General features: G+C 41.8%; 1 protein-coding gene across 3 annotated transcripts in view; it reads left to right on the top strand.

Moving 5' to 3' along the window:
- The window catches only part of TRRAP (transformation/transcription domain associated protein), a 147,276-nt gene that overhangs the window by 32,879 nt on the left and 97,097 nt on the right, over positions 1–17,300 (top strand). For all 3 annotated transcript variants that reach the window (XM_021706379.1, XM_021706378.1, XM_008072896.2), the window contains exons 18-22: positions 2,214–2,379; positions 4,283–4,539; positions 7,704–7,904; positions 9,821–9,972; positions 16,871–17,070. In XM_021706379.1, coding sequence (XP_021562054.1) covers positions 2,214–2,379; positions 4,283–4,539; positions 7,704–7,904; positions 9,821–9,972; positions 16,871–17,070 — 976 coding nt within the window. The remainder of the gene's footprint in view (positions 1–2,213; positions 2,380–4,282; positions 4,540–7,703; positions 7,905–9,820; positions 9,973–16,870; positions 17,071–17,300) is intronic.

The following is a 17,300-nucleotide window of genomic DNA, read 5'->3' as shown; positions in this document are numbered from 1 at the left end:
ACAGAAACTGTAGTGACTCTTTGTAAAGTGCTCTTTGAAATAATATTTGCAACAAATAAGGGCTACGTGTGAAAAACATTTCGTGTATTTTTAAGCATAGCTTAATTTACTTATCTGGTGACTTAAAACAGAAATTCAGAGCTATTCTGATAAGCAAGTGTGGTGTATATAGTATTGCCACCACAATTTTCTTTTTTAAACTCAGTTTCTTTTTCTGTATTACACAAGTAAAATAGGAGCACATTGTTCTAATTTTCAAAAATTAAGTAATGTAAAATAATATACTACAAGGAAGAATTTTCACTTACCTCTCAATCCACTGAGAAGCAGTTTTCTGTGTGATGGCTCTGATTACATCAGAAGTCATCCACTTAGGTTTTTGTCTTCCCTGTGTTCACACTCTCTGTGACAATATGTAAGCAGCACATTTCAGGATTCTTTCTTTATTTTTCCCCTTGAAGCCAAGAATTTTAATCAGTTTGTGCTCCTTTATTAAGATTATCTTAGAGAATATGTGTCTCATCACACGTCTGTGATGACGAACCCTATGTAATTGGGTTACAGTTATTTGACTCTAGCAAATGGCTAAAACCTGCCCACAGTTACATCACTCACCAAAAGCAGCATGTGGCAGGATTAAAGCTACGAAAATGCACTTCCTCTTGTGGCTAAATATTTTAAGTTCTACAAAAAGTTGAATATTACCACCAGTTTTGTGTGAAGAGATATTTTCCCTTAGGAGGAAATTAGAAGATGTAAACAAGATCCTTTCATTCTTTATCCTTTTTTTTTTTTGCATTGGAGTCTCACTCTGTTGCCCAGGATGGAGGGCAGTAGCACGCTCCCAGCCACTGCAGCCTTCACCTGATGGGCTCAGGTGATCCTTCTGCCTCAGCCTTCCAAGTAACTGGAACTACAGGCATGCGCCACTACACCCGGCTAAAGGATCCTTTCATTCTGGAGTAAATTTCTGAGTGGTGACATAGAGCACCAGTCATCTGCTTTTTTGTGATGCATTCCTTGTTTTTCTCAGTATTGTAGTAACCAGTTATCAACAACCTTAACATTACTTTTGTATTAATACAAAAGGAAAAGAGTCACCTTTTTAAAATACATAAAATATTTAGTTATAATTATATCCACATAATTCAGTATCTTCAAATAATTTAGTTTTTGCCAACATTAGAAACAACTGTGCATAATAACAAAATAGAATAAAGCCTCTCAGGACAAACCTAATGTGAGAATGTTGTACTATTATTCTAGAAAAATATTCAAAAGGCTGGGCGCAGTGACTCATGCCTATAATCCCAGCACTTTGGTAGGCCGAGGTGAGAGGATTGCCTAAACCCATGGGTTTGAGACCAGCCTGGGCAACTTGGTGAGACCTCGTCTATACAAGAAATAAAAAAATAGCATGTGACTGCGTAGTGAGAATAAGCATTCCTTTCACAGCCAAACCGGTAGATACCAATATATACAGGGGATGCCAAAAAAATGTATGCACATTTTAAGTTTGACATTTGCTCAAGAGATGGCATTAATCAAATGCTATCTTCAATATGCAACAGGCAGGACAGTTAAAGAAAATGGCGGAAGCACAGTTGAGTGAAGGTCATACTACATAGTTCTTCTGTAGTTTGATAAAACTTTGAAAAGTAATACATAGATAACATCTCTTAAAATATGTGTACAATTTCTTGACACCCCTTGTATTTTTTTTTTTTTTTTTTGAGTTGGAGTCTCACTCTGTCGCCCAGACTGGAGTGCAGTGACCGCTCCCAGCCACCGCAGCCTCGACCTGCTGGGCTCCAGCGATCCTTCCACCTCAGCTTTCCAAGTAGCTGGAACTACAGGCCCACGCTACCACGCCCAGCTAATTTTTTTGATTTATAGTAGAGATGAGGTCTCGCTAAGTTTCCCAGGTGGATCTCGAACCCGCGGGCTCAGGCAGTCCAATCACCTCAGCCTCCCAAAGGCGCGGGATTACAGACTGAGCCACCGAGCCCGGCTTGACACCCCTTGTATTTTAAGAGAAATTAATTTGAGTCAAGTAAAGGTTGGAAAGTTATTGTTTTGTTTTTTCTTTTGGATAAACACATCAGAATTGCCGTTTATTGCTGTTGGGTTGCTGTGATGCGCCAGCTCAAGTCTGGAGGGTGGAGACTCTCCTCACTTAGATCCTGCTAATCTGCCTTTTCTCTGCCCTGCAGCCTCACTTGCACAAGATTGTGAACAGCTCAATGGAGCTCGCACAGACTGCCAAGGAGCCCTACAACTATTTCCTGCTGCTCCGGGCATTGTTCCGCTCTATTGGTGGCGGTAGCCACGATCTCCTGTATCAGGAATTTCTGCCTCTCCTCCCAAACCTCCTGCAAGGTCAGAGCAGTGACTTTCGTTGCCTTTTTGTCCTGTGTGTTTATGTGTCTGGCTGCCCTGGATTGCTGGGGTTCATCCATCCTCTGTACTTATGACAGTCATGGTTGTGGGTCGGGGTATGTGTACATTACCCCCTTCTTTGAAGACATGGTACTTCAGAGGGAGCTCTGTTTAGGCATGGGCTCTTCCCTCCCTACTTAGTGTTGAATGGGATTTGGGATGTTTTGGTTATCCTGGTTAGGACTTGGTTGCATTTTTGTAGCACTTGGTAAGCAAGTCTAGAAAGAAAGTGGTTTTCTACTGATTTAATGAGATTAGGGAATCCCTAGATTGAAAGAGAATCAGCGCAAAGAGGAAGAAGCAAGTTACAAAGCTGATTTATAGTTAGTTTATGTTCTCATTTGCCTAACCAGAATCCTGTAATTCCTATATAGAATTAGGAATACTCTCAAGGTATGTAAAGGGGATCCTGAGCCATTGACTGTTTATGGGGTATAAGCTGATTGGAAACGCTATCCCAGGAATTTATTTTTGGTAAGGTGAGCTCTTGGTGAGAAATTGACATTTCTCACTTCTTTTCCTTGTAATTTCCTTAAATGGAAGAGATGTAATATACCCAGGAGGCAACTGGGACTTGTTTGAATATGTTGAATATAAAATGGCCATAAGTACGCCACGGACAGTGCTTTAGGTGACCAATAACCAGGCTCCACTGTCCAGATTTAATCACATCTCTAGTCAGCCCCTACCTGAGCCCTTGTTTCTGCTCAGTCTGATCCCTCCTCCTGTGCACTCTCTGCTGTCCCTAGTCTTATCTGTCTCCCCCAGTCTTGCTGAAACTGATCTGTACTGAGGATCTAGCTCTTTGTCCTCTTCTCCTCCACCTTATCCTTGGATTCTGAATCTGGTTCTGTTGCCTTGTGTTGCCATCCCTGATGACTCTTCTTTTCTCTGTGTTCTTGTCCTTCACACTGGCCACCTGTGCTCTGCGGGACACGCCGTGTCTTGGGTTCACTGTCACATGCCTTTCTCTAAGTGATCTCCTGGCCCAGCAGAAAGGTCTCAGGAAGAACTCAGTAAATCCATGTTTACCCTTATGAAAGGTGTGGAGGTTGACTTTATAAGGAATCTCCTCTCCATTTATAACAAACAAAAATTGATTTTTAAAAAAAGCTATTTAGAGACTAGACCTCAGCTGTGATCTGTTGGAAGCCTGAAAAAGGATGTAAACCTTGAACTTGAGATGAATGCATCCTATTAACATCTGTGTCTTTAGATTGTGTTTATTAATAGTATAATAAGGTTTTTTAATGTATAATTTTAAGTTATAAGGTTGTAATAATATAAGTATAATTTATTTTTTATTTTTTATTTTTTTTGAGTTGGAGTCTCACTCTGTCTCCCAGACTGGAGTGCAGTGGCCGCTCCTGGCCACCGCAGCCTCGACCTGCTAGGCTCTGGCGAGCCTTCTGCCTCAGCCTTCTGAGTAGCCGGAATTACAGGCATACGCTACCATGCCCGGCTGATTTTTTGATTTATTGTAGAGATGAGGTCTCGCTGCCCAGGTGGGTCTCGAACCCGCGGGCTCAGGCAGTCCACTCACCTCAGCCTCCCAAAGGCGCGAGATTACAGGCTGAGCCACCGAGCCCCGCATAAGTATAATTTATACACAGTGATTACACATGGCCTTCTCTTGCCACTGTAGTAGGGATCATGAATGCAGTTAAAGAACAGATTTAACTATTAAAGTTAGTATTATATTAGTATATTATAGGGACACAGAAAGTCTTTCTATACTCTTGTTGATGTTGATAATGAAAGTGGACCAGTTATTTTGTGCAATTGTCTTAGGCATGTGTCTGGGAAGTATCTTCCCTATGACTGTCTCAAATCCTGTCTCTAGGACTGAATATGTTGCAGAGTGGCCTGCATAAGCAGCACATGAAGGACCTCTTCGTGGAGCTGTGTCTCACGGTACCTGTGCGGCTGAGCTCTCTCTTGCCATATCTACCCATGTTGATGGATCCTTTGGTGTCTGCACTCAATGGGTCTCAGACGTTGGTCAGTCAAGGCCTGAGGACTCTGGAGTTGTGTGTGGACAACCTGCAGCCTGATTTCCTGTATGACCACATTCAGCCCGTCCGCGCAGAGCTCATGCAGGTAAGTCTCTGTTTGCCTTAGTGACAGCAGAGGGCATTGGATGCTCATGTTTCTGTTTTTAATGAGGATTTTAGGCTGTTTCCCTGGAAGTGATAGCCATTGGGCTTTCTGTAGAGGTGGGCTTTGCAAGATAGAGTGGTGTAACTTTCTGCATACTTTGTGAATCTTAAGATGTGCAGAAATGCTATAGGTATTGAATATATATTTGTTTTGAAGCAATTGCCTATTTTTCAGAGAGCTTTCACAAGTTCGTTTTTTTTTTTGGTTTTTTTTGAGTTGGAGTTTCACTCTGTTGCCCAGGCTAGAGTACAGTAGCATGCTTACAGCTACCACAGTCTCGACCTGCTGGGCTCAGGCAATCCTTCTGCCTTAGCCTTTCAAGTAGCTGGAAATATAGGCATGTGCTGCCATGCCCAGCTAATTTTTTGATTTGTTGTAGAGACAAGGTCAAGCCCAGGCTGGTCTCAAACCCCTGAGCTCAGGCATTCCTCTTGCCACTGCCTCCCAAAGTGCTGAGATTACAGGTATGAGTCACCGCACCCAGCTCAGGTGTTACATTCTTTTATTTTTGAGTCGGGTCTCACTCTGTTGCCCAGGCTGTAGTGCAGTGGTATGGTCATGGCTCACTGCAGCCTCTACCTTCTAGGCTCAGGTGATCCTTCTCCCTCAGCCTCCCAAGTAGCTGGGACTACAGGTGTGTGCCATCATGCCCAGCTAATTTTTAAATTTTTTTGTAGAGACACAGTCTTGCTATATATCCTAGATTGTTCTCCAACTCCTGGGCTCAAAACAGTCCTCTCTCTTTGGCTTCTCAGTGTTGGCATTACAGACGTGAGCCACTTTGCCCAGTCTCCCAAGTGTTACAATCTTATTACTTTGATCACTTGTGGGCAGATGTTTTGGTTACTATATAGCTACTGTTGCTTCCAACAGCAACCTTGCTTTATCTATGAAAGATCTTCCATTGCATAGTAAAATGATATTGACTCAAGTGAAGGTATAGGCATCTGCCCCACCCCACCCCACCAAGGAAAAAGAGCAGATAGTAAAGGAAGTTGTTTTGAAGACACTTACATGTGCTTGTTAATGTTCTTATATTAAAGTTAGGTTTTTTCTTCATGTTTGATGTGGTTGGTAAATGTTAGAGTGGTAGGCTGTCATTTACTCATCTGCCACTTTAATAGAAGGTATTTGACCCTGCATAGGGGTCAGAATACCAGCTTTATGTGAAAGAGACTTAATAACTCATAGAGGACAGGACTCTGGACAAACTAGATTGGAGGCTACAACTTGGACTTGAGGTTAAGGTTGAGAGACACTTTTCCTGGCTTGAGATTTAGATCTTGGCTGGAAGAAGATGGCATAGGGGGTGAGTTAGAGTCTTGAAGTCCCCTCTCCCTGCCAGACATTTGGAAGATTGAAAAGAGCCTGCCTGTAGAACAACACTGATGATTCTAGAAGGCAGACTCTGGCCTGTATCAGGATATGTGAGCAACAGGTGGGAGAGGAGGCAGGTGGCATCTTGGGCCTTCTCACCATCCATGAGGCAGAAAGCCAGAAAGAGACAGAAACAGAGACAGACAAAGAGAAACAGGCAGACAGACAGATGTCAGTCTCTCCTAGTCTGGCCAACCAGCTAGGACCATGTATGAATACAGAGGAGTGAAGCAGAAGTACCCTCTCCTGAAGAGACTTGAGTTGGGTGGACCAGGTGGACAGTGAGAGAGGTGAGGGAACTTAGATTCCATGTTTCCAACAATTGTTAAGGAGAAGCTGTTTGGACCTACAGGAACATACGAGAAATTGGAATTTTGCTTGATTTAGAGAAAAATGTCAAGATTTTATGTTAAATTTGACTATTGCTAGACAGGAATATTTGGCATTGTTACAGAAGGTGATGTAAGAAAATAGACTTACAAAGTAAACTTTGGTAATTTTTAGGACTTCTGATAATTTTTTTTTTTTTTTTGAGTTGGAGTCTCACTCTGTTATCCAGGCTGGAGTGCAGTGGCATGTTTACGGCTGCTGCAGCCTCAACTTGCTGGGCTCAGGTGATCCTTCTGCCTCAGCCTCCCAAGTAGCTGGAACTACAGGCATGCATTACCATACCCAGCTAATTTTTTCATTTATTGTAGAGACGAGATCTTGCCAAGTTGCCCAGGAAGGTCTTGAACCCCTAGGTTTAGGCAATTCTCTCACCTCCACCTCCCAAAGTGCTGAGATTACAGGTGTGAGCCACCATGCCCAGCCAAGGACTTCTGATAATTTAGGTGAAAAAATGTGGGGAAAATTTATAGTCACTTGGGACAGTTGAGTGCATATGTTCTGCATTAACTTGAACCTTCATGAGCCATGTCTGTCCCCTCTGTCACCCTTCCTACTATAAGATTTGAAGTTTACGAGATAATTTTTTTTTTTTTTTTGAGTTGAGGTCTTACTCTGTCACCTATACTGGAGTGCAAGTGGCACATTCACAGCCACCACAGCCTCCCTGCTGGACTCAGGTGATTCTTCCCTCTCAGCCTTCTAAGTAGCTGGAACTATAGGCATGCATCACCATGCCCAGCTAATATTTTGATTTGTTGTAGAGATGAGATCTTGCCAAGTTGCCCAGACTGGTCTCAAGCCCATGGGCTTAGGCAGTCCTTTCATCTTGGCCTCCCAAAATGCTGGGATTATAGGTGAGCCACCTCGCCCAGCTGTTTTTGAGATAATTTATATGTCATGTTTTAAGTTATCAAACCCAGTGTATAGAAGTAAAAACCTGAGAGCTCACCATCCAACCCTAGAACTGAACTTTGCCAGTAAAACTGCACCTGCACTTATTTTCTTCCCTGTCCCATTTTGTAGAACATGCACCTAAACAATATATTGCTTAGTTTTTCTGCTTTTTAGCTGTGTGGTAATTATAATATGTGACTGTATTACAGGAACCTGGAAGAACATTTATGTTTACATATGGATTTTTTTTTTTGTAGAGACACATAATTTCCTGCAAAGGAAACATTAGTTTCTTCAAAGAAGGGGAAACTGTATTTGGGGGACTGAGGTGGGAGGAAGAATTGTCACTATGTAATGTTCCATCAGTTATGAATTTTGATTGTGAACCATGTGATTGTATTACCTGGAATTTATGGTTTCAATGAAAGCATGTTGGTTTTCAGGCTTTGTGGCGCACTTTACGCAATCCTGCTGACAGCATCTCTCACGTTGCCTACCGTGTACTTGGGAAGTTTGGTGGCAGTAACAGGAAGATGTTAAAGGAATCCCAGAAGTTGCACTATATTGTGACTGAAGTTCAAGGCCCCAGTATTACAGTGGAGTTTTCTGATTGTAAAGCATCTCTTCAGCTCCCGATGGAAAAGGTAAGCTTGGAAGTCTTTGGGAGCTTTGTGAAGCCTTGTTTCATCTCAGGGACTTTCTCTGAGATAGGATTCTCCTTGCTTTACTCATGTTAGTGGTGAGGTTGGTATTAGTAGTAAAATCTAAGGCATCTTATATTTGACCTCTGCATAGACTAAACAGACCAAAAGATATCTGGTTAGAAGTAGTTTTGCCCAAAAGCAACTGAAGCATGGAAGAAATTAGGTTTTGAAGGTGTTAACAGTTTCCTGGGCCCTTGCAGTGCCTGTGAGCCCATGAGGTAATGGGAAAGAGTTTTCCTTTTGGTACACTTTACAATCCTTTATTCTTTTTGGCAGGTAATTGATTCATAGGTTATATTGATTCCCAAAAATACAAATTTAAAGTTATTAGCACGTAATTTATGAATTGTTACTGACCAGATACAGACAGTTCTATGGTACCCCAGAAGAGTTCACCCACTGAGCTGAGGTTCATATGCAGAGGAGCTGTTGTCACGCTTGTGAGACTATGTGTGCGGTGTGTCCCTAGCCTGGTGGGTCTCAGGGCAGGGCTCTCCCTGGAGTCACCTTTACTCACACAGGACTTAAGTAAAGATTAGTTCTTTGGTTAATATGTAGGTAATTATCATTAAGGTTAATGTTTTGGCTGTTAAAGGCTTCATATTATTACTTTATTTTGTGATTGTGCCTCTCCCATCTTCTCAGTCAACCTGATTGGAGTGAATAGGATAAAAATGTGTATGTAGCTGAGTGGGTTTTCTGGAAAAAGCCTTTTTATTTTTGAGTTGGAGTCTCACTCTGTTGCCCAGACTGGAGTACAGTGGCATGCTCCCGGCCACCGCAGCTTCGACCTGCTGGGCTCTGGTGATCCTTCTGTCTCAGCTTTCCAAGTGGCCAGAACTACAGGCGCGTGCTACCACACCCAGCTAGTTTTTGATTTATTGTAAAGATGAGGTCTCGCCAAGTTGCCCAGACAGGTCTCAAATCCCACTGGTTATTTAAACATGAAATTTTTAAACTCCATTTTACTTTATTTATTTTTTTTGAGTTGGGACCTGACTCTGTTGCCTATGCTGGAGTGCAGTGGCACAGTCACAGCTCATTGCAGGCTCGACCTCCTGGGCTTATGCTATCCTTCTGCCTCATCCTCCCAAGTAGCTGAGACTACAGGCGTGTGTCACCATGCCTGGCTAATTTTTTGATTTTTTTTTTTTTTTTGTAGAGATGAGGTCTTACCATGTCACCCAGGTTGGTTTTGAGCTCCTAGGTTCAAGCATTTCTCTTGTTTCAGTCTCCCACTGTGCTGGGATTACAGGCGTGAGCCACTGCAGTCAGCCCATTTTGTTTTTTGGTTTTTTTTTTTTTGAGTCGGAGTCTCACTGTTAGCCAGGCTGGAGTGCAGTGGCATACTTAAGGCCACTGTAGTCTTGACCTCCTGTACTCAGGCAATCCTTCTAACTCAGCCTTCCAAGTAGCTGGAACCACAGGCATGTGCCACCACGCCTGGCTAATTTTTTGATTTATTGTAGAGACAAGGTCCTGTCAGGTTGCCCAGGCTGGTGTCGAACCCCTGGGCTCAGGTAATCCTCTTGCCTCTGCCTCTCAAAGTGTTAGGATTACAGGAGGGAGCTACTACGTCTGGCCATTTTATGTTTTTATTTTGAACTGTGCAATTCTTTATTAATGTTTCTTGCACCTCTTTTGGAAGCTTCATTTGGTGAATATCTTTTGTACTATATTGGTTCACTGTGATCTCTTGAGAAGAAAATATGCATTAAGCTGGTGCTGTGGGTTAAAGCTTCTGCCTAGAAACTGAGCATTAAGATTCTTTTGGGTGTTGCAGATGCTTTCAGTGAAAACTTTTAAAATCATGTAATTTCAGCACAAACTGCAGTTTCTGTGTTTCTTGGTTGTAGGCCATTGAAACTGCTCTGGACTGCCTGAAAAGCGCCAACACGGAGCCCTACTACCGGAGGCAGGCATGGGAGGTGATCAAGTGCTTCTTGGTGGCCATGATGAGCCTGGAGGACAACAAACATGCACTCTACCAGCTCCTCGCACACCCCAAGTATGTTGGTCATTTTCTTCCCTGTGATTGGTTGTATCTTGCTTCAGGAATTAGGGCTGGAGAAGACTTCCCAGGTTTCTCAGTGTTGGGAGCATACTCCTTCAAGTCAGAGAAATGCCACATTATCTATCAGCTCATTCTTTGGGCCTTTAGAGAACATGGAGAGGAGAACTTGAGTTTTTGAGAATTAGAAGTTGTGGTATTACGATTTTTATATATGCGTGCACACGCATAAACACACACACACACACACACACACACACACACACACACACACACAGGTTTTCATCCCCATTCCTGGCTCAAAACTCCTATAGCCCTTGTTACAATCTTTTGTTTCAATGTTGAGTGTGTTAGACCTCAGGAAATATAATCTCTCTGACCTTTTCCTATGCTTTTACCTATCCCAAGACAGGACTCTACCCCATAGAGGTTCCTGCCCTGCACCCTGGGGGAAGGAATGCTGACATGAAGCTTCCATTAAAAACCCCAGTAAGGCTGGGCGCAGTGGCTCAAGCCTATAATTCCAGTACTTTGAGAGGCCGAGGTGAGGGGATTGCCTGAGTCCATGGGTTCAAGACCAGTCTGGGCAACTTGGTGAGACCTCCTCTACAATAAATTAAAAAATTAGCCGGATATGGTAGCATACACCTGTAGTTCCAGCTACTTGGAAGACTGAGGTGGAAGGATTGCTTGTGCTCAGCAGGTTGAGGCTGCAGTGGCCGGGAGCGAGCCACTGCACTCCAACCTGGGCGACAGAGTGAGACTTCAACTCAAAAAAATACAAACAAGCGAACAAACAAAAAGGAAACCCAAGTAGTTTCACCTACTTGGAAGGCTGAGGCAGAAGGATCATCTGAGCCCAGCAGGTTGAGACTGCTCTAGCCGTGAGCATGCCACTGCACTTCAGCCTGGGCGACAGAGTGAAACTACGACTCAAAAACAAAATAGGAGGGGACTGGGTTCTGCGAGCTTTCAGATAGCTAAGCACCTGGAGGTTTCTGAAGGGTGGTGTGCCTGAGAGGGCAGGAAGATCTAGGCACCTTCCCCTATACCTTGCCCTACACTTCTCTTCATCTGTATCCTTTATAATAAACTGGTAAACTTAAGTGTTTCCCTGAGTTCTGTGAGCCACTTTAGCAAATTAATCAAACCCAAAAAAAGGATCATGGGACTCCCAGGTTGATGCTGGTTGGACAGAAATTCCAGAGACCTGGACTTAACAACTGGTATGGGAGGGGCCAGTTTTGGGGACTGAGTCCTCAGCCTGTGTGACGTTCTTACCAGGTAGATAGTGTCTAAATTGCGTTAGAGGACACCCATCCAGCTAGTGTCTACTATTTGGTTTGTGGGGAAAAAGACTCCACACATTTTGTCACAGGCATCTTCTGTGTTGGTGATTATTGTAGTGGTGTGAGAACAGGAAAAACCCAGCTTGGGAGTTTTCCCTAAAGCAGAAATGATCTCTATTGTTACATATGGTGTGTCTTGTTGCCTCCTCCATTAGGTTGTAAGCGTCAAGAAATTTAGTCATGTTCCCTTTCCCTCCATTTTGTTCATCATTATGTCCCCAGCATCTGGCATATAATAGGAATTAGTGGGCCCATGTTTTCAGTTCATAGTGATTCTTCTCCCGATACTTGTCACATCATACTTGTATTTTACTTTTGTCTCTTGAGGCTGAGTATGACCTTACGGTGATGATCTTTTGAGATAACATGTTTATCATTTTTCTGTTATGTCAAGAAATAAATTTTTCCTGTATATTTTCACATTTTTCATGACATCAAAAGCAATGCTGAAGATATAGTAGGTGTTCAGTTGTTAAAAGGGCACTGAAGAGAAGCAAAGATAACCAAGTACACAAGGAAGTAAGACAACATGAGGAACCCACAGAATTAAAAGAAAGCAAAAATAGGCCTGCACAGACTTCAGGCATCAGGATCATCAGAACTAGGTTGTCACTATGCTTAAAATACTTAAAATAATTGAGAAGTGGAAACCTATAAAATTGCCCTCACATTTTTTATTTTTTTTGAGTTGGAGTCTCACTCTGTTGCCCAGACTGGAGTGCAGTGGCTGCTCCCGGCCACCGCCACCTCGACCTGCTGGGCTCCGGCGATCCTTCTGCCTCAGCCTTCCAAGTAGCTGGAACTACAGGCATGCGCCCCACGCCCGGCTAATTTTTTGATTTATTGTAGAGATGAGGTCTTGCCAAGTAGCCCAGGTGGGTCTTGAACCCGTGGGCTCAGGCAATCCACTCACCTTGGCCTCCCAAAGTGCAGGATTACAGACTGAGTCGCTGAGCCTGACCCATTGCCCTCAAATTTTAAGAAGAGCCTTTAGAAAACTATTTAGAATGCATGCGGAGTGAAAAAGAGGGAAAATTAAAGAGAGTAAGAACATGAGGAATAGAGTGAAGAAGCATAGTTTGCTTCAAATATCACAAAGAGAGGAGAGAGACATGATGACTGAGAATTTCCCAGAACGTGAAAAAAACCATGCACAGATTCATGGTGTTCAGTGAATCCAAAGCAAGATAATAAAAAGAATTCTAAGCCGGGCTCAGTGGCTCAGCCTGTAATCCCACACTTTGGGAGGCTGAGGTGAGTGAATTGCCTGAGCCCATGGGTTCAAGACCCGTCTGAGCAACTTGGCGAGACCTCATCTCTACAATAAATCAAAAAAATTTATTGTAGGTGTGGTTGCCTGTAGTTCCAGCTACTTGGAACACTGAGGTGGAAGGATTGCCGGAGCCCAGCAGGTCGAGGCTGCAGTGGCCGGGAGCGGTGACAGAGTGAGACTCCAACTCAAAAAAAACCCAAAAAACAAAACAAAATAAAAAGAATTCTACACATAGATGCATTGTAGTGAAGTAATTACAAATCAGAAACAAAGGAAAAATCTTAAAAGTTGGCAGAGCAAAACAGTTACCTTCAAATGAATGATTGGGAGCTGTGAAAGCCACTGGACAGTAGAATGAATCCTCAGTCTGAAAGAAAATAACTGGCTACTTGGAATCTCATAGCTAGTGAAAATATGATCCATAAATGAGGATAGAATAAAGATATTTTCAAATTGAAAACACATTTTTTACCAGTAGATCTTCAGGTGAAGGACATTCTAAAGGATTAACTTCATTCAGACAGAAAGTTCCCCCATGGAAGATTTGAGATGGAAAAAGGAATAAAGACCAAAGAAAATGATAATACAGGGTCAAATGTAAATGGAATGCAGCTAGAGTGATACTTAGAAGGAAACTTATAGCCTTCAAGATCATAATAGACTGAAAACAATTTGAATGTTTTTCAGCTGGTCAATAGATAAACAAATGTGCCAGATGGACACAAGGGAATACTACCTAGCAATAAGAAGGAATGAACTATGGACACTTGCAATGATATGGATGCCTCATCTCAAACATCATGCTAAGTGAAAGAAGCCAAACCCATCATGTGATTCATTTATATGAAACTTCTAGAAAAGGTTAACAAAAAGAAAAAGACAAAAAGTTAACAAAAAGACAGATCAGTAGTTGTCTGGGGGTAGGAGTGGAGATTGGATTTTTGGGGTGGAGTTTTAAAATTGCCTTGTGGAGTGATGGGTTTTACAACTGTAAAAATTTACTAAAAATCATTGAACTGTATAATTACAATGAATGAATTCTATTGCATATAAATCACACCTCAATAAAGCAGTTTAAAAGGCCAGTCTGGGCGACAGAGTGAAACTCCAACTCAAAAAAAAGAAAAAAAGAACAAAAAAAAAAAGTCAGAAAAAATGCAACAAAATAAGAAAACAGTTATGCAGTAGAATTGTTCAATAAAGCCAAATGCTGGTTCTTTGAAAGAATAATAAAATTAAAAAGGCTCTCACAAGACTGACTTGGATTAAAGAAGAGAAAGCTTAAATAACCAATGTCAGAAATCAAGAAGGCAATGGCACTTCTTGATGTGTCAGACATTAAAAAAGAAGGTAGCAGGATGTTATGAACAACTTTCCCAATACATTTAAAAATATCATTAAGATTGATAAACTTAAAGAAAAATATCTAGAAATGTCATGTGACTTTTCTTTATCTTTTATAATATTGACTCTTTTGAAGAGTACAGGCCAGCTGTTTTGTAGAATATTCTTTATTATGGACTTGTCTGTTTCTTCATGATTAGATTCAGGTCATGCATGTGTAGTAGAAGTCCCACAGGAGTATTCTCGCAAATCACATCAAGAATTGTTTGATGCTGGCTTATCCCATTGATGAGGGTAGTGTTGGCCAGTCTCTATACTGTAAAGTTATTATTTTACACTTATAAATTTGCAAATAATTGGTCAGAAGATGTGTTGAGGTAATGTGATGATATAAATACTGTTATTAAACTTTTGTCTACTGTTTATAGACAGCATTTATTGGTGATTCTTCTGTGATTCAAGTATTGCTATGATGGTTACAAGATGGTGGTTTTCTTTTGTTTTTTTAAACATCTTTGTTGAGGTATGTTTTACTAAATGATTTTTAATAACTTACTGAGTGGTGCAAATATAAGTCCGTTTTATAACTTTTTCATCCCCCAAGTAAGACCCCTCATGTCCATTCCGTTTTATCCCCATTCCCACCCCAGCCCCAACTACCATTACTCTACCTCTGTCTCTATAAATTTGCCTTTTCTGGACAGTTTAAAGAAATGGAATTGTATAATATGTGGTGTCTCAAACCCACGGGGCTCAGGCAATCTACTTGCCTCAGCCTTCCAAAGTTCTGGCGTTATAGGCTGAGCCACCAAGCCCGGCCAGTAAGGAATAACTTTACTTTCTCCTTTAATATTTATTTTTAGCAGCTTAGACTCATGAATTCTTGTTTTATTTAGTGGATTATAATCTATTATGTAGTTTGATGACCAACTTGTTCAGATTAAGTCAGTGAAAGCCCTTCTGGCTACTTCTGGTTTTATGACATACCCCATCCATCTTTGAACACTTACTTTCTAGCTCAACAAGATGTTTGTGGCTCCTCTTGTACTGTCTCTCCTCTAGCCATGGAGTCACCATTCCTATAAAAGGAGTGGGTCTCCTTTGAGAACTGCCTGTTAGAGACCAAGCTCTCTCTGCTGTGTGTGTTTTCCCACAGGGTGTCATTGTCTAAGTCTTTCAGCAGAATTCCTGGCCCCCACTTCCTGTGCCTATTGAAATGAATTAGGGTTTAACACAAAAATGGAGAATTTCTTTGAAATATACCTTGCGGGACCCTGTCCTACTGTGTGAAACTTTAAAAAAAATGTTTTTCATCATGTAATCTGGTTCTGTTTTTTCATACCTTTGTGTTTGCAGAGGAAGACAGTGATTTTGATTTTGATTTTGATTTTTTAGAATCCATCAGTGTCTTCTTCTTTGGTTTCATTAAGAGAATTTTCCTTCCTCTATGATACTGTTATCTTTCCCAAAGGAACCTCATTCCAGGTTTAGGAGGCCTTGATATGTGCACAGCGGGAAGACCAGTGTTCTGGAGTGTGTTGGGTGGGGACGAGAGGTAGGCAGGGCCAGGCTGAGAAGCACCTGTAAGGATGGGACCAAGACTTTTGGTGGGTTTTGCTCTGACTGTTACAGGAAGCGACGATGGGATCTGACTCATCTGACTGACCACAGGCTTTCTTGGCTTAAGCCAAATGTGCTATTTACTGGGGTATTAGGAAGAGCATGTTGGAGGAGACAGTGGGCCTCAGGTGAATGTTGGGGCAATTATACCCCAGTTGGCATTTTAGAGAGCATCATCAAAAACTGGATAATAACTGAGAAAACCTTCAGGTGTGGGCTGGGTCCCCTGACCACTCTTGACACTAAAGATGTTATGTGTGGAAATGAAGGGCCTCGGTGTATTTTTTTTTAGTTTCAGAGGCAGAACTAGAAAGTTAGAAGAAATCAGACAGGTGACTTTTTGGTCATAGGTAGAAGCTTTTATTTACCTGGAGCTGTTCAAGATTGGAAAAAGCTAATCATTTTTTTTTAACATTGATAAGTATTTTTTATCCTTATTAAACATTCAGTATTTGCTATATACTTCCTTGACTCTGTCTTCTTGGGCTTTAGTTAATTTTATATAAGAATGAGCAGTAAATGCTTTGTCAATTAGATCTATAGTCCTGTTTGATTCTGTATTCTTATTTTGATTTTTCAGTCTGTAACAGGTGTATAGCTGGCTTCAAGTTATAGCTTTCTTCTTGCCTATTTGATCATTGATTTGAGTTACTTCTTTGACTTTGACTTATTTGATTATAAAAGATCAAAATCAAGCTCCAACTTTCTTAAAATTGAAAATAACAATGCAAATACTGACTGTCATCATTTTGTAATTTATCTCTGATTCATTGCCTGTAATGAATTTAGAATATATTTGATGTATCTTGAATTGCTGGCTGTAAATGTTTATAATGAAGTTCATATTTGGTTCCAGGTGTTGCTGAAATTAAAGCAGAGAAATTAACTCACACAGACCTATCTGAATAGTAAGGGGAGATGGGCAGGTTGAAAATAAAAAGCGAAGCTAGGTATGGTGGCTTATGCCTATAATTTCAGCACTTTGGAAGGCAGATGCAAGAGGATTGCCTGAGTCCAAGTGTTTGAGACCAGCCTGGGCAACTTGGCAAGACCTCATCTCTGCAATAAATCAAAAAATTACCTGGGCATCATGGCGTGCACCTTAGAAGGCTGAGGCAGAAGGATCACTTGAGCCCAGCAGGTCAAGGCTGTGGTGGTCGTGAGCGTGTCACTGCACTCCAGTCTGGGCAACAGAGTGAGACTCCTACTCAAGGAAAAAAAAAAAGAAAGAAAATAAAAAATGAGTCATGGTGGAATCGTCAACTCAGGAGTTCATTGTTTTGCTGATGGATCTAATTTTGTCTTTCAGCTTTACAGAAAAGACCATACCCAATGTCATCATATCACATCGCTACAAAGCACAAGACACGCCAGCCCGGAAGACATTTGAGCAGGCCCTGACGGGGGCCTTCATGTCTGCCGTTATTAAAGACCTACGACCCAGTGCCCTGCCCTTTGTAGCCAGCTTGATCCGACACTATACGATGGTGGCAGTTGCTCAGCAGTGTGGTGAGTGTGGGGATTGTTGGTGCAGAGGAAGTAGCTATTTGACTTCTTTAGGGTGCTTCAATAACTTGGTTAAGATGTTTTCTTGTCCAGGCTCTGTGGGTCAGCCTGTAATACTAGCACTTTGGGAGGCCGAGGCCAATGGATTGCCTGAGCCCGTGGGTTTGAGAACGACCTGGGCAACTTGGCGAGACCTTGTCTCTACAATAAATCAAAAATTAGCTGGGCATGGT

Source organism: Carlito syrichta, unplaced genomic scaffold, assembly GCF_000164805.1.
Source record: "Carlito syrichta isolate Samal-C Ts95f unplaced genomic scaffold, Tarsius_syrichta-2.0.1 Scaffold315497, whole genome shotgun sequence".
In the NCBI taxonomy this organism is placed as follows: Eukaryota; Metazoa; Chordata; class Mammalia; order Primates; family Tarsiidae; genus Carlito; species Carlito syrichta.
The sequence above is the reverse complement of the archived record's forward strand: the minus strand, read 5'-3'. Positions and strand labels throughout refer to the sequence as shown.